Here is a 17,777-nt window from a genome sequence, read left to right as displayed (position 1 = left end):
ACTCATATATAGAATAATAAACCAGACTTCGCTTACAACATTTTATTAACATTGAATAGAAATGGTTGCTATTTGAAAGGAATATTTAAATATTTTACAAGAACAGCTCATCTCACAAATGCCACCTTGTGGTTCAAAATGTAAATAAACCGCTAAAAAGTCTGAAAATCTATTATGATACAATCTATTCAAAGTGGCAGTTCACAAAATAAGAACAAGACTCATCTATGATATAAAACCATCACAGTAAGAGTTCCAACTGTATATTTGCTATTTGAAACCTTCAACGTCCATTTTTCTGGGTCATTTTCCCGGCCCGGTCCCTTGAATCTTCTGGAGCAGGTATTCCATCTGTAGGTTCAGGTTGGGCTGCCCCTTCTTCGTCTTTTTGCTCAGCATCTGAAATGTCTCCATTTTCTTCTGTTTGTACTTCTTGATAGCTTCTTCTTTCTGCTCCTTGTTCTTCAAAAACTCCTATATGGAGGAAGAAAATACCACTCGTTGAGAACAGTCCAACGCTTTTGACCTGCGATAGTACTTTTCTGAGGGCTTTAATTGAGAACGTGAAAAACTATACCTCTTTCTTATTCTTCTGCTTTTCTTTAACACTTTCAAACTCCTCTTTTGTTTTCTGATAGGAAGTCTTCCTCAGCATTTTCTTTTTACTCCGGTTACTCATGGGTAGACTGGAACACAACGACACATTAACATGTTGCATTGTAACTCCTTCAAGTGGTTGGCCTTGACTGCAACGACATTTCGCACAAAGCATTGCCACACTTCATTGACAGCAATTACATTTTACACAGTACACTGCAAATGGATAATGCATTTAAATGTTTTGCACAAACTGCTTTACTCCAAACCAGATTAGCAAATTGTATGGTCACATACACATATTTGGCAGATGTTATTGCGGGTGTAGTGAAATGCTTGTGTTCCTAACTCCAACAGTGCAGTAGTATCTAACAATTCACAACAATACACACAAATATATACAAATGAAATGAGTAAAGCAGTATGCAAACATTATTTAAGTGACTACCTGTCATTCTTTGAGGCCGCAACTGCTGGAGTGGGCTGTGGGGCAGAGTCAGTCTTGTCAGAGGAGATGTCCTCTGCAGGGTCTATGGCTGTAGCTAGGTCCGTGGGGGCTTCATTCACAGCCATGGGAGCTGCTTCCTCCTCTACTGGACCACCACCGCCAGCCATCCTAGCTTTGGTTCTGTTGATTCTGTTCGTCTTAACCTCATTCCTCAGTTTCTCGGCCTCAGCCTCGTAGAGATGCCTCAGATGTTCGGGGTACTGTTCTGTATATTGGGTTTTGACCTCTGTGTTCTTCCTCCTCTCCTTCCGTAGCAGTTTGTTGTATTCATGTTTCACTTTCTCCTTCCTTTTGAAGGCAAAGCCCTGGCCTGAGGAAAGAGAGGTTTATGGTTCAAGCATTAATGTATATCTGCAAAAACACTGTTTGTTAACTTACACAAACATTTAGCCTCCCGTGTAGCTAAGTTAGTTTTTTAGCTAATTGGTCAGGGGGGGGGGGTCTAGTTATCTTGTCACTCTAACATATTGAATGACTTCATTTTATACAATGTACTAACTGTATTACTGTATTAACTGTATTAACTGCAATTCTAAACACACTTTAGATAGCTAGATAGGCTAGCTTAGCCTGGTTGCCGTCTCTGTTCAGCTAAATATTATATTCCAGTGGCAAGTTAGCTAGCTAAAGTGACTGGAACTCAAGACTATGGCTAGCTAGCACTGGCAAGCGAGCTGAGCTACCTTCTCCAATACTGCCGTCGAATACTTTGTGCTCAGAGACCCACTTCTTCCTGCCCCCTGGTCGATTGTAGGGTTGGTTTCTATTGGCACGTTTTCCGTCAAATGTGCCCATGGTCTTCATTTTCTGCTGTGCTGGTGGTGCCATTTCACTCATTTTTAGCAAAATATCGCACGTTTCATGTGTTTACGTCGCATGTGCTTTTCGTCGCATAGTTATGACGTCGTGGTGGTCTCAGAAGACATGACAAATCCATCCACGAGCAATCGACCACGAGGGACGTCATTTGTGTTGGTGCGTAAGTAAGGATAGCGTCCGTAGAACTCAATGTATTTCGGTACACCCAACATGGCTGCCACATACGTGCTAAGAAAATCATCGTCGTTCAGTTGCAACTAGTTATGCCTGATTATACTGTAAAGAGGGGAGTCATTCTTGGACCTGCTGTAAACAGGTCTAGGTTAGAGTTTTTATTCAATGGCATCTTCCATTAATTCTCTGGAAGCGATTCAGAAAAAAATAGATGCTGTTAAACTCTTCCTCTCTGTTTCACTGAGCATCGCCAATGCCCACACTGTGGATTTCTACACTTGCGATGTATGGGACCAGTTCATGGCTGTGCCACCCGTGGAGGTCTTGACAGAGATCACTTTGAATGGTGACCACAAGAGGGCGCCAGAACACTACTTAAATCATGGCAGTGGTACCAGTAAGTGTTATTTTCTCGATGGTTCATTGACAAATATGAAATGTTTAATATGTAATTGTTATTACACGGTTGTAATATTTATCAAAGTCAAAATGTTGAATAAAATAAACAAAGGACAACTTATGTTTCTTTTCTTTTTTACTCTCGAAAAGCCAAGAATATCACCTTTGGTTTCTGTGATGATAGTAAGCGCCTGGTGGATGTGGCTGAGCTCTTGGAGGCTGCCTATGCCCACTCCCTGCCTGGCCTCGGGGTCTGTGTGGGCCGCACAGAGCTACTGCAAACCCTCAGACACACTGACAACGCTCAACCCCTGGAGGAAGGTACAAAAGAATGGACACTATCCTAACCTATCCTAAGAATAACTAAAGGGGAAATGTTTGTTTTAGTCTAAGGCCTTGGTTCTGTCATTGTAACACACTGTCATTAGTGTCACTGATATAGAAATATAATTATAGTAATTCTATGGTTTGGTCACAGGTCTCTCAATAGCAATGCACAGATAGTGTACAGTTCTGCCATCCATGCAAGGATTCACTGACATTGCACATGTGTGTCCATTGACAGTTCCAGCTGCTGTGGTGGAGAGTGAAGAGTTTATGAACTCCAAGAAGTCCCACGAGGTGCAGGCCATGTCAGAGGTGGTGGCCAGCCTAGCCCAGCGCTGCCGGGTCAAACAGGTGAAAGACACAACCGGGTCTCATTTTAGCAGGCACAAAACAGAAGAAAACACTCAAACAGACTGAGGTACCTTCTGATATTGTCGGATAAGAAACTCTTTTTAAAACGTTAATGTTTTGCTACCGTGTGCCCTGGCCCTGACCACAACAGTGTTCTTCAAGCCTGCTCCTGGGTACCTACAAGGTGTATGCAGGCTTTTGTTCCTGCCTTACACACCCGACTCAACTTATCAAGGGCTTGATGATTAGTTGATGAAATAAACAGTGGTGGGCTAGAACAAAAGCCTGCACACCCTATGAGTAGTGCACCCAAGACCAAGCTTGAACAACATCGACTGGACTACATTATTTTCTGACCCATCACAGTAAATCTTTGTCTCCCAGGTGATTGATGTGGGCTCGGGGAAAGGTTACCTGTGCTCCTTTCTGTCGCTGCAGTACGGCCTCCAGGTGTACGGCATCGACTCATCCAGCGTCAACACGCACGGCGCCCAGGAGAGGAACAGGAAGCTCAAGAAGTACTCCCGGGCCTACCAGAGGCACAGCAAAGCCAATAGGACTCCGACAGTGATGCCTCCTTCAGGCCAGAAGGACTTGGAGGATATTGCACCCGGTGAGAGAGAGAGAGGGGATATGGTTAAGACGAGTGGGGATGCCGAGAAGGAGGAGGGGAAGGGGAGAAGAGATGGGGAGGCACAGACCAACACAACAGGGTTAACAGATCAGAATGAGGAAGATGCAATGACATCACTTACCTCCGCCATTTTGTTAGAGGACAATTCCCTTCCAGGGTTGGACCAAAGTGACCCAGCCTCAGCTCCAGAGGATCCTTTTCTCAGTGCCCTGTGTGTGGGCATGGTGGAGCCCATCTCCCCCCGGGTTCCCCCCATTGAGTTGAGCCTGGAGGAGAGGGAGAGGAGGAAGAGGGAGAACCTGGAGAGGAAGGCCAGGAGCTGGGTTAACAGTGGTGGCATGGGCAGCGGCATGCTCTACTCACCTCTGACCTCCTTCGTTACCGCGGAGACGGAGCTCAAAGAAATTATTGGGGAGTTAGAGGTAGGTAACACTCACTGTCGACCAATAAGACAACGACAACGGCAAAACCATGCTCTTTTGAATGCAAATGTCACCAACTGCGGTTGTGTGGCAATTCATTCATTTAGATAGCTTAAGTCTCTAAGATTCATATTCACACCATAGTACAAACACATTCAAGTAGACATTTTCTTTCAAATGTTTGCTTGTGTCAATGTGCCTATAATATAATTGTATGATTACTCATGCCAGCTCTGCATCACATTGCTAATGTAGGCCTGTTTCAGTGCTGAGGCCGCTCTCTCCCTGTTTTCCAAACCCAGGATGCGGTCATGGTTGGTCTGCACACGTGTGGAGACCTGGCGCCCAGCACCCTGCGCATGTTTGTGGCCAAACGGGAGCTCCTCTCCGTCTGCAGCGTTGGCTGCTGCTACCACCTTCTCTCTGAGGAGTTTGATCCCACCAGACAAGGTAATTACATGGCCAGGGGGATAGTAAAGGTTGGCATACAGTGAGTGTGAGAGAGTGTGTGAGAGTGTGTGTGAGAGTGTGTGTGAGAGTGTGTGTGAGAGAGTGTGTGAGTGTGTTTAGAAGAATAGGTTATTATTAATATGTTTGACTTCTTCTTTGGTCAGTGTATGTTTTCCACCACTCAACCCTTATTGTGGGTCGCAACTCAAATGACACCTCCATTGGTGGGTCACGAAGCAAAATAGTTTGGGAACCCTGGACTTCATGACTTGACTGAAACCCTTTTGCTCTTTGAGGAGCATAGATCATTCCCAAAGTTCCTCCAGTGGGAATGGACTAGATACTGTAGGATAGAATGACTGTGTCTCTCACCTATCAAGTCCGTTCAGATCAGTCAGAGGTACAGGGAAAGGAGGCAGGGACAGTGGACTTACCATCTATTTATCAACCTGGTGTACAGAGAGGCTTTTGTGTGTTCCCCAAGGGAAAGGCCTCAATTTCATTAATTCATTAGCTACACACAGTATGCAGTGCATGCATACATACATACATACATACATACAGTACATACATACATACATACATACATACATACATACATACATACATACATACATACATACATACATACATACATACATACATACATACATACATACATACATACATACATACATACAGTACATACATACATACATACATACAGTATGCAGGCAGGGAGACACAGTCACCAGCAAACAGACCCACCCTCCTCCACCCCTTAGAGAACATATGGTTTCCATTGTGGAAATCTCAACCAGAGCCAAACTCTTACTTAGGACTACAGACTGCAACTGCCCCCTCTCCCCCACTAGGAGACCTGCAACCTGTCCACAGACATCCCCCAGTTTTTATGCTAATCATAATTCTGTCACCATGCAGTGTCTACTTTGTCACTCTCACCAGCCCAAGGGAAGCATAATTCTCTCACAAGCCAAATATGAAGAAGCATAAACACTGATGTGGGTTGATGAGTTGGGTACACAGCCAACTTGCGCTCTCTAGATTCAGTTAGCTAAGAAGAGACTGTTAGAATCATTGAATGGATTTATCGTCTCAGGATAACAGTTTAGAGGATTGCAAATGTGATATTTTTGACCCGCTAATGTTCAGGTGTTGAATTGGATATGATTTATCCAGCATGTATTCTGACTTCATACGAGAGCGCTGTGGTATTTATATTCCAATCACACTTAATCAATCCAGAAAAACTTCATGAAGTCATCATTCTAAATGTACAATACACTAAATAGGATCTACTCTACACAGAATATAAAGACCCATAGGGCTATATAGTATAGAAAACACTATCTACTCTATACAGAATATAAAGATGCATAGGGCTATATGGTATAGAAAACACTATCTACTCTACACAAAATATATAGACCCATAGGGCTATATAGTATAGAAAACACTATCTACTCTACACAGAATATAAAGCCCAATAGGGCTATATAGTATAGAAAACACTATCTACTCTACACAAAATATATAGACCCATAGGGCTATATAGTATAGAAAACACTATCTACTCTACACAGAATATAAAGCCCCATAGGGCTATATAGTATAGAAAACACTATCTACTCTACACAGAATATAAAGCCCCATAGGGCTATATAGTATATAGAAAACACTATCTACTCTACACAGAATATAAAGCCCCATAGGGCTATATAGTATAGAAAACACTATCTACTGTATACAGAATATAAAGACCCATAGGGCTATATAGTATAGAAAACACTATCTACTCTACACAGAATATAAAGCCCCATAGGGCTATATAGTATAGAAAACACTATCTACTCTACACAGAATATAAAGCCCCATAGGGCTATATAGTATATAGAAAACACTATCTACTCTACACAGAATATAAAGCCCCATAGGGCTATATAGTATAGAAAACACTATCTACTCTATACAGAATATAAAGACCCATAGGGCTATATGGTATATAAAACACTATCTACTCTATACAGAATATAAAGAGGGCTATATAGTATAGAAAACACTATCTACTCTACACAGAATATAAAGACCCATAGGGCTATATAGTATAGAAAACACTATCTACTCTACACAGAATATAAAGACCCATAGGGCTATATAGTATAGAAAACACTATCTACTCTACAAGGAATATAAAGACCCATAGGGCTATATAGTATAGAAAACACTATCTACTCTATACAGAATATAAAGCCCCATAGGGCTATATAGTATAGAAAACACTATCTACTCTATACAGAATATAAAGAGGGCTATATAGTATAGAAAACACTATCTACTCTATACAGAATATAAAGAGGGCTATATGGTATAGAAAACACTATCTACTCTATACAGAATATAAAGAGGGCTATATAGTATAGAAAACCCTATCTACTCTACACAGAATATAAAGCCCCATAGGGCTATATAGTATAGAAAACACTATCTACTCTACACAGCATATAAAGACCCATAGAAAAGTCCATAGTAGTGTCTATATCCTGTTCCCCTTGCTTTTTCCCCCTCCAATTTACAATACATTTGTTTCCCTGACATCAACAGTGAAATATTCTCTCTTATAAACTGGGTCGTTCAAACACTGAATGCTGATTGGCTGAAAGCCGTGGTATATCAGACCATATACCACAGGTATGACAAAACATTTATGTTTACTGCTCTAATTACGTTGTTAACCAGTTTTTAATAGCAATAAGGCACCTCGGGTGTTTGTGATTTATAGCCAATATACCACGGATAATGGCTGTCCTAAGAACAGCCCTTAGCCATGGTATATTGGCCATATACCACACCCCCTCGGGCCTTATTGCTTAAGTCTCCATTCCTCTTTTAACCTAGAAGACTCAATATCATGTGGTTCTTTTCTCCCTGTCATAGCTAGATATACATTTAGCTTCAGACAGATGTGATGGGTCAGAATGTTAGCTCCAGTTGCTCCTGGGTATGTTTGCTGATTCACTGCTCCCCCTTTATGAGGTATGAAACCTGGAATCCTCTCTGTGTGTGATGACAACCACTGTGTGCTTTTAACAGTGATTCGGCACTGTGGTGTGGTGAGCTGCTTCCTATCACGCTGTCCCTCTTAACACTGCGACCCCTGACCTGTGACTCGCCACTCTGTTGGGTCCGCCAATAATGACATCACAGCGTTTTGATTGAAAACACTTGAGTTGTGCCAGACGTCCTTGCATTCTTCTCGCTCCTTCTTCCTCGCTCTCTCGCGCTGCCCGGCCTTGCAAAGAATTCTGGGATGCGGGCCAAACCCTGCAGTGTACTTCCTCACCCTAAAAGATGGGAACCCAAACTACTAAATGAGCTCAAGACTATAAAAGTGTGGAGATCCTTAGCTAAGTCGTATAGGAAACATCCATTCAATTGTGTCGTAGGGAACGAGAGCCACTGGACTGCACCATTCGTCATAGTCATTCAGTCTGGTGGATTTAGCTGAAGTCAGCTTCCCTTAACATAAACTGGCCTTGGACCAGTCCTTAAGGGTGTGAAGTAAGCGTGCTGCAGAGCCCTAGAGCCACTGTCTCCTTCTTCCTGACTGTTGGGAACTAACAGATGCCTCGTCGCACGCTACAATATTAGAAACACTTGTGTGCGTGTGTGTGTGTGCCAGGGAAGGGGGCGAGCAGTGCTTGGCCCTCGAGATGTGGTCAGTTCAGTGTGGCTGAGATAAGGCTAGCGTGCTAGCAAAATGTAAACACTCCACAACGTATACTGTAAGCTAGCCTTCAAACTCTAGCAAAGCCTGTCTGCTCCAATTGACTCTGACCAGGACTGCCTCTGCTAATACCACTACCATGTGTTCAACAGGAGTGGAGTCAAAGAGCAATGTGGCTAAGGGGTTAGCGACACCCGCGCTCTCGGGTTTTTCGAGTTTGAAACTTCAAAGCTAGTTTGGGAAGGCTCTGAATAGCATTAATGTTTCCCTTTGGACTTTTGTTGGTGGCCTATCAACTACCATAGTCACACTTTCCTATAGTGTTAAATACACGGGGCAGTTCTGACACAGCTGGTGTTAAAGTTTGTTTGTTTGTTTCAGAGTGTCCAAGCAGCAGCATATGTGGTTTCCCCCTGAGTGGCTACCTGAGGGAGCAGTCCTGGTTCTGTGGCAGAAATGCCAGGATGTCGGCGTGTCTGGTGAGCCTGACTCACCTTAGGTGACAGATATTTAGCCAACTGTCATTTCATATATATATATATATATACACACTGCTCAAAAAAATAAAGGGAACACTAAACTAACACATCCTAGATCTGAATGAATGAAATATTCTTATTAAATACTTTTTTCTTTACATAGTTGAATGTGCTGACAACAATTATCAACCCATGGAGGTCTGGATTTGGAGTCACACTCAAAATTAAAGTGGAAAACCATACTACAGGCTGATCCAACTTCGATGTAATGTCCTTAAAACAAATCAAAATGATGCTCAGTAGTGTGTGTGGCCTCCACGTGCCTGTATGACCTCCCTACAACGCCTGGGCATGCTCCTGATGAGGTGGCGGATGGTCTCCTGAGGGATCTCCTCCCAGACCTGGACTAAAGCATCTGCCAACTCCTGGACAGTCTGTGGTGCAACGTTGGTGGATGGAGCGAGACATGGTGTCCCAGATGTGCTCAATTGGATTCAGGTCTGGGGTACGGCCGGGCCAGTCCATAGCATCAATGCCTTCCTCTTGCAGGAACTGCTGACACACTCCAGCCACATGAGGTCTAGCATTGTCTTGCATTAGGAGGAACCCAGGGCCAACCGCACCAGCATATGGTCTCACAAGGGGTCTGAGGATCTCATCTCGGTACCTAATGGCAGTCAGGCTACCTCTGGCGAGCACATGGAGGGCTGTGCGGCCCCCCAAAGAAATGCCACCCCACACCATGACTGACCAAACCGGTCATGCTGGAGGATGTTGCAGGCAGCAGAACGTTCTCCACGGCGTCTCCAGACTCTGTCACGTCTGTCACATGTGCTCAGTGTGAACCTGCTTTCATCTGTGAAGAGCACAGGGCGCCAGTGGCGATTTTGCCAATCTTGGTGTTCTCTGGCAAATGCCAAACGTCCTGCACGGTGTTGGGCTGTAAGCTGTGGACGTTGGGCCCTCATACCACCCTCATGGAGTCTGTTTCTGACTGTTTGAGCAGACACATGCACATTTGTGGCCTGCTGGAGGTAATTTTGCAGGGCTCTGGCAGTGCTCCTCCTGCTCCTCCTTGCACAAAGGCGGAGGTAGTGGTCCTGCTGCTGGGTTGTTGCCTCCTACGGCCTCCTCCACGTCTCCTGATGTACTGGCCCGTCTCCTGGTAGCCCCTCCATGCTCTGGACACTACGCTGACAGACACAGCAAACCTGAAGTGTGATTGACTTGGAGTTATATTGTGTTGTTTAAGTGTTCCCTTTATTTTTTTGAAATGAAATGACCACTGAACAGAAATATAATATATCTTGGCAAAGGAGAAATGGTCACTAACATGTTGCCTTTATATTTCTGTTCAGTGGTCATTTCATTTAAAAAAAATAAAGGGAACACTTAAACAACACAATATAACTCCAAGTCAATCACACTTCTGTGAAATCAAACTGTCCATTTAGGAAGCAACACTGATTGACAATAAATTTCACATGCTGTTGTGCAAATGGAATAGACAACAGGTGGAAATTATAGGCAATTAGCAAGACACCCCCAATAAAGGAGTGGTTCTGCAGGTGGTGACCTCAGACCACTTCTCAGTTCCTATGCTTCCTGGCTGATGTTTTGGTCACTTTTGAATGCTAATGTGTTGGTCCCATGTTTCATGAGCTGAAATATCTCAGATTTTGTACATACTTTTGTTTACATCCCTGTTAGTGACCATTTCTCCTTTGCCAAGATAATCCATCAACCTGACAGGTGTGACATATCAAAAAGCTTATTAAACAGCATGATCATTACACAGGTGCACCTTGTGCTGAGGACAATAAAAGGCCACTCTAATATCTGCAGTTTTGTCACACAACACAATGCCACTGATGTCTCAAGTTGAGGGAGTGTGCATTTGGCATGCTGACTGCAGGAATGTCCACCAGAGCTGTTGCCAGAGAATGTAATGTTAATTTCTCTACCATAATCCGCCTCCAACGTCGTTCTAGAGAATTTGACAGTACGTCCAACCGGCCTCACAACTGCAGACCACGTGTATGGCGTTGCATGTGCGAGCTAATGGGTTTGCTAATGTCAACATTGTGAACAGAGTGCCCCATGGTGGCAGTGGGGTTATGGTATGGGCAGGCATAAGCTATGGGCAACAAACACAATTTCATTTTATCAATGGCAATTTGAATACACAGAGATATCATGATGAGATCCTGAGGCCCATTGGTGTACCATTCATCCGCCACCATCACCTCATGTTTCAGCATGATAATGCGTGTCGCAAAGATCTGTACACAATTCCTGGAAGCTGAAAATTTCCCAGTTCTGACCTGCATACTCACCAGACATGTCACCCATTGAGCATGTTTGGGATGCTCTGGATTGATGTGTACGACAGCGTGTTCCTGTTCCCTCCAATATCCAGCAACTTCGCACATCCATTGAAGAGGAGTGGGACAACATTCCACAGGCCACAATTAACAGCCCGTTCAACTCTATGTGAAGGAGATGTGTGGCGCTGTATGAGGAAAATGGTCACACCAGATACTGACTGGTTTTCTAATCCACAGCCCTACTTTGTTTTAAAGGTATCTGTAACCAACAGATACATATCTGTATTCCCAGTCATGTGAAATCCATAGATTAGGGCCTAATTTATTTATTTGAATTGATTTCTTTATATATGAATTGTAACTCAGTAAAATATTTTAAATTGTTGCATGTTGCATTTTATATTTTTGTTCAGTATATATTTCTGTCAGCAATGCATTCGCTTCAACGCACCATCTGTCAACTAGACAGTATAGTTGAGGGCACTATAAGGTTAGGTTGTGCCACAGTATTGACGTTTTAGTGCCCACAACTGTTCAATGCTGTACAGTTGGTCCTCAGTCTGTTAATGTCGTGAGACTAACTAACTGATATCTTCTGCCTTTTGAGTACCACATGTTGTAAGAGCAGTGTAACGTTTCTAACTCTGTGAGCCCTGGGAGAGTCCATTCATGGGGTCCTAATAAATACTGAATACTTCATAACATTTCACTTTATTTTCTCTTGTTCAGGCTTTGGAGAGAGTTGCCAAGGGCCAAGGGGTAAGTACTATATTCATGTATATCAATACGTTGGACACATTTGGCCAAACTACAGTTCAATGAGTTGTCTGTGTGAGAATGACATCATGCAATCACAGTTCAATGAGTTTTTTTGGTTACTACAAATTTGTGCTCATCAAAGATAATCAAAGATGATCAATTGAATGATTGCTTCCAGCAACTGGCCACGTGCGTTTCCCAGACACGACAGATCCTGTTTTTATTTTCTGCGTTCCAGAGCAAGTGGATACGGATGCCTAAGAGCACACTGTTCCCATACTTCTCCAGGGTCGTTCACATACAATAAGGCCTGATTGAGACTTACAATACTATAGATATTTGAGCCGCCGACCTTAGGATGCGTCCCAAGTGGCACCCTATTCCCTATATAGTGCACTACTTTTGACCAGGGCCCATAGGGCTCTGGTCAAAAGTAGTGCACTTTATAGGGAATAGCCTGCCACTAGGGACGTTAGTGTACGGGGTCAAACCCGTTACACGATACCGCCCGGACCATTCATAAATATTTTTTCTGAATATTAATGTAATCACTAAGGGATGGGATTGCGTGCTTAAACGGCAGCTTGCGTCCAACAACCAGTCTGATTGCACTCAGATCATATGTTGAGTTTGGTATAAGCATTGGGCATTGTCATAAAAACGTTTCCTTCAATGGGTTTTAATACACATCCTAATCACTGGCAGAGAATGAATGAATATCTCAAGAAAATGTTATTTTTTTGTAAGCGAAGACAACATGGGATCTTTGATTATTTTCTGTCTCCACAGATTCAGATGGAGTCACTCTTCTATAGGGCCGTCCTCCATGTGATTCTAAGGGATCACTACAGCTCCTTTAAAAGGTAGGTTTGGTCTCCCTGGTTAGGGGACATCCAAAGCAGTAGGCTATACCAGAATACTGAGAGAGTCCAGGTGCCCCTGTCTTGGGGGTCTGCAGTACCGTTGACAAAACCTGTTAGCTTTTACTCTAGTGGGTTTTTACTAGCCCTCATTTTATGGTTTGTGGCAACTTTGTAAGAATCTCCACTTTCTCAAATTCATTCAGCTAGGATACAAAAAACACAGACTTCTGATGTGAAGATACAACAAGAGTATTCTCTACCCCTCTAGCTGAAGTTATGGTGAATAGTCATTTTGAACGTTGGAAGGAGCAGCCCACAATGTAAGATAGTCAGACTTCCTGAATGGGTTGTTGACTGCTGCTGGGTAAAGTAGAACAAGTGAAGAGGAATGATTGATCCTGGTGAAAACAGAATGGAGAAATCTACAGTTGGTCTTCTCAGCCCCATAGAGACAGAGGAGGTACCCTCTGTATTACACACACACACACACACACACACACACACACACACACACACACACACACACACACACACACACACACACACACACACGATGACAACCTCACACCTCTCACTGACATGTCTATCCCCGTAGCCTACAGGACACTGGGTCCCTCGCTGAGTGAAATCAGGATGCCATTAATGGACCTGACCACCTCTCTACTATTGCATGTGTGATGACTGTTTCACTTTGGTTGCCAGGGTGTTGTAGCGTAGCGTAGCGTAGCAAGGGAGGAGAAATAAGAGAGGGAAGAGGAGAATCGGATGCCTATGACTTAATATACACTGGTAGGCTAATTTCAGCGATGGTGAATTGGGGGTTGAAAGAGCTGTCTTCACGTGTGTGTCGTTGGCAGCGAGAAGCGTGTGGGGAATGTCTACTCCAAGGCCACCTCGTTCGTGGACTACGTCTGGAGAGCCCTCCGGAAGCTGGAGCTGGACGAGTCAAAGGTCAGTGATGGGAGATATCACAATATTAGGGCGTTTTGGGAACAGACTTGGGAATGTTCTTCAGAGCAACACATCCTCAGGTTGAATCCCACACTGCTGCTTTGGACACCAGGAAAGCAACCCATAATGGATTTGGGGTAAAAAAAAATAAAAAAACACAATAACGTATTTTTGGCGTAAGATGTGAAATCCCATCGAGAGGACAAGCTTTTAGCATAGCTCTGTACAATTGAACTGACAGTAACGATTATCTGTAATGGTACCTGAAATCCCTGTACAGTTGAACGTCTTTGGTTGCTCTAAACCATCTTTGAAACTGACACATGGAATCGAAAGGGCTCTTTAGAAAAGGACAAGTTGTCTAATATGCACCTAGAGTACTGTGTGATCATGGGTACGGCATTGTTAAACAAACAGCGAGTGCAGGGATTAGGGAATATGTCTTAACTGGCTCCCTCGAGTTGTTCTATAAATGAGAGATTTGTTGCTCGTAAAGCCTGGGATTAAAAGTGTTCAATGGGTTGTGTGTTACCACTCTCATGTTACTCACCTATCACCTCCACACATGACCCTGCTCTGTCTCTTAACACTTCCCACATTCTTCTCTTCATCCCTCCCTCCCTCTCTCTCCCATCTCTCCCTCCTCCATCTCTCTTTCACTACCTCTTGTCTGCCTCCCGCCCTCTCTCCCTCCTTCCTTCCCTCTCTACCATCTCTCCCTCCTCCATCTCTCTTCCTCTTGTCTGCCTCCCGCCCTCTCTCCCTCCTTCCTTCCCTCTCTACCAGCTCTCTGACAGTGTCATACAGGGTTACCACGACACATACCGACCCAGGATGGTTGAGATGGAGGCCTTTAACATGGTAGGTCCCAACTGGGATACTATAGCACTACTACCTAGAGGAAGTATCATCACTCTGAATGAATGGCTCACACAGGACTTCTATGGAGCATTGGTTCTCTTTGTCCAGAACTTTATATTTTGGAGTGGTTATTAAGCCTTATTAAAGTTGGTTTACGTTTACACAACTCCCTCAATGACTTGTGTAAACTCTACTCTGTGTAAATCATCTGGCAAAAAAAAGTGATATTATTACTGTCCTCAGGCTGCTAATGAAACCTAGTTTTGAAATCAGAGGGGTTCTATTTCAATGACATTACAACAGCCCTGCTCTGCTCTGCTTTGATAAGGTGCCTAGTTGTATTCCGTTGGATCCCATAGTGTTGAAGTACACTTAAAACTAGTGTTTACTGACCTGCTTCCTGTGTTTACCCAGCTGAAGGTGACTTTGGCTCCCTGCATCGAGGGTCTGATTCTCCTGGACCGCCTCTGCTACCTGAAAGAGCAGGTACAGGAACAGCCTCAACCACAGTGGCACACAACAGACTTGGGATGCATCTCACTAGTCTAATGTGGCTGCCTCTCCTTGTCTCCTTCATATGCACTGATCTGAATAGGGATCGGTGAGACTAAAATGGTGGATGTCTACTGGGGATTTGCTTTCACCTGTCCAGTTCCTACAGTTCTGTGCAGATAAAGGAGAGGAGACAAGGGATGGGGTCCACTATTGAGATGCACCCCAACTACAGCACACCAGTCATTGTTACTAAAAAAGGAGAGGCCTCACTTCCTCCTTGTTCATTCTCTCTCAATCCCTCCAGCCTGTGGTCACACACAGATACACATAAACACACACAGACACACACCAACCCACACAGACACACACCAACCCACACAGACACACACAAACACACACAGACACACACAAACACACACAGACACACACTAACCCACACAGACACACACTAACCCACACAGACACACACTAACACACACACAAACACACACAGACACACACTAACCCACACAGACACACATAGACACACACACACAGACACACACTAACCCACACAGACACACGCAGGCCAGATATAGTGGTCCGGTCCCTATGACTTCAAACGGCCGCTACGCGACACCAAACATCTCTTTTCCTCATTGTCCCATAATTACCCGTGTCTGGTTCCCCATAGCTAAGTAGTGGGTGAAAACATGACCTCAGCCGCCAGACCAATGGAGGAAACTATTGTTTCTCCCTCCCAGCTACAAACAGAGGAGGTCTGGGCCTGGAATGCACATTGTCTGGCTAATTGCTATAGGGTGTGTTCATTGATTCACAATGTGATAGGACAAAAAGGAGAAGGATTCTTGGAGTGTGGTTTTAGTGGCTTTCGCTGCTACAGAGACCATGGCTACACCGATCAAGGCTGGTCCCAGATCTGTTTGTGCTATATATGCAACATGGCTATACAGCACAAACAGATTTGAGACCAGCCAAATACTGTACCTGGTTAGCTGTTCCATTAATGTTTTCTCAGAAGGGATTTTGGATGACATGGTTATGTAGACTATTAGTTGTCTTCGGTCCATCTCTTTAAAGTGATACAGTGGTGTGGCCCTTAGAATGGTTGAGCTATTTACTGAATGACTTGGTACGTGTCATTTAAGGCCCCTAAACTCAGCTCCTATAAATGCTGTATGTTTATCCATAGGTCTTGATGATTTGCTTGTCCCAAACATTAAAGGAGCTTTGCGACTCGTTACATTTCCCCGACGACAGATCACTTAAGTCGGGAGAAATCAGAGAGGATGCCATTAGGGTTGAGTTCGCGCTGTGGAGAGTTTGAAGTGTCCCCCTTATTACAGACCAGGGGTGTAACTTCACACCGTTGTACCCCGGCCAAAACTAATGACGTAATCTGTGATTTGAGTGATCGTAATGAGCTATCTAAGTTTGATGTCTTGTACAAAAGTGTTCCCTAACAGGAATATGTAACAGAAATGGATTAGAATGCAGTTTTTTTTTCCAAGTTCAACCAAGTGTCCACACTCAAAATGACACACATACTGTGTGTGAGCATGCGTGCATGTGGTGGTCAGTGCAGACTGTTGATTTAGCTTTGTACAAAAGCATAGCTCTCAGTGCAGGTCTACCAATCACATGGTGCCGTAATTGGTCAGTATCTGTAAGGTATCAAGCCAGACTGTGTTCAAACATAAAGACAGTATTCAAACATGCTGCTTCCAGCCTGTCAGAGTCCACCTAACACAATATTTGCACAGATGTGACTACTAGAGGGAAACGTTACAAAGATCTTTTACAGAGGAGAGAACAGTTCTCATCTGAGGCCCCTCGCGGTGTGGTTCAAAGACAAACTCTGCGGTGCGGTGGTGTGTCTTGGGGGGGGGGTCTTTGACGTTGTTTTCAAACTGTTTTTGTTCGTCTTGTCATTGATGTCTGTTACAGGAAGACGTGGCGTTCTCCACTCTGGTGCAGCTCTTTGATCCACTGTTGTCGCCACGCTGTTACGGAGTTGTCGGAGTGAAGGCACCTGGGATGGAGTTATCAGAGTGAAGGCACTTAGGTCGGAGTGAAGGCATCTGGGATTGAGTTGTCGGAGTGAAGGCACATGGGACGGAGTTGTCGGAGTGAAGGCACCTGGGGCGGAGTTGTTGGAGTGAAGGCACCTGGGATGGAGTTGTCAGAGTGAAGGCACCTAGGTCGGAGTGAAGGCATCTGGGATGGAGTTGTCGGAGTGAAGGCACCTGGGACGGAGTTGTCGGAGTGAAGGCACCTGGGACGGAGTTGTCGGAGTGAAGGCACCTGGGACGGAGTTGTCGGAGTGAAGGTGAAGGCACCTGGGACGGAGTTGTTGGAGTGAAGGCACCTGGGATGGCATCATAGAGTTCTTGGAGATGGGACAACCTGCATTTCCTGCCATTTGTATGTTTTATTTTTTTCAATTTGCTGACCATGATTTTAGCAAGGGTTTAATGTGATTATGTACTGCTTACTCAGTCACGTACAGATGTGGGAATGGGATCATTGTTTAGTGTTTTCTCTACTTTTGCCTTCTTTGGTTTCTGCCAGTCATACTGTGCTATGGGGTGTACTATACCATATTGTATTAATAAATCATTTTTAGAAGATAAAAAA

At 44.1% G+C, this 17,777-nt stretch overlaps 2 protein-coding genes across 4 annotated transcripts; one reads left to right on the top strand and one right to left on the bottom strand.

The window, feature by feature from the left end:
* Positions 1-27: 27 nt before the first annotated feature.
* LOC110501004 (thyroid transcription factor 1-associated protein 26 homolog) lies at positions 28-2,087 on the bottom strand. 2 transcript variants are annotated; one of them, XM_036974688.2, is made up of 4 exons: positions 1,789-2,087; positions 1,046-1,415; positions 578-746; positions 28-474 (listed from the first exon to the last, which is right to left on the bottom strand). In XM_036974688.2, the coding sequence occupies exons 1-4, from the start codon at positions 1,940-1,942 to the stop codon at positions 304-306; spliced, it is 864 nt and encodes a 287-aa protein (XP_036830583.2). In that variant the 5' UTR covers positions 1,943-2,087; the 3' UTR covers positions 28-303. The 2 variants fall into 2 exon arrangements, with proteins under 2 accessions (XP_036830583.2, XP_036830584.2); XM_036974689.2 differs by having other exon boundaries at positions 578-686; positions 1,789-2,044.
* Positions 2,002-17,777, top strand: LOC110490596 (putative methyltransferase-like protein 25). Of its 2 annotated transcripts, none has more exons than XM_090215024.1 (12): positions 2,002-2,489; positions 2,648-2,818; positions 3,063-3,175; positions 3,560-4,231; positions 4,534-4,681; positions 8,787-8,884; positions 11,941-11,970; positions 12,760-12,833; positions 13,691-13,784; positions 14,571-14,645; positions 15,060-15,131; positions 17,088-17,777. In XM_090215024.1, exons 1-12 carry the CDS (start codon positions 2,264-2,266, stop codon positions 17,193-17,195), a joined length of 1,881 nt encoding a protein of 626 aa, XP_090071150.1. In that variant the 5' UTR covers positions 2,002-2,263; the 3' UTR covers positions 17,196-17,777. The 2 variants fall into 2 exon arrangements, with proteins under 2 accessions (XP_090071150.1, XP_090071149.1); XM_090215023.1 differs by having other exon boundaries at positions 2,023-2,495.

This window comes from Oncorhynchus mykiss, chromosome 21, assembly GCF_057628025.1.
Source record: "Oncorhynchus mykiss isolate SJ-2025 chromosome 21, ASM5762802v1, whole genome shotgun sequence".
In the NCBI taxonomy this organism is placed as follows: domain Eukaryota; kingdom Metazoa; phylum Chordata; class Actinopteri; order Salmoniformes; family Salmonidae; genus Oncorhynchus; species Oncorhynchus mykiss.
This window is presented reverse-complemented; position numbering and strand designations above follow the sequence as displayed.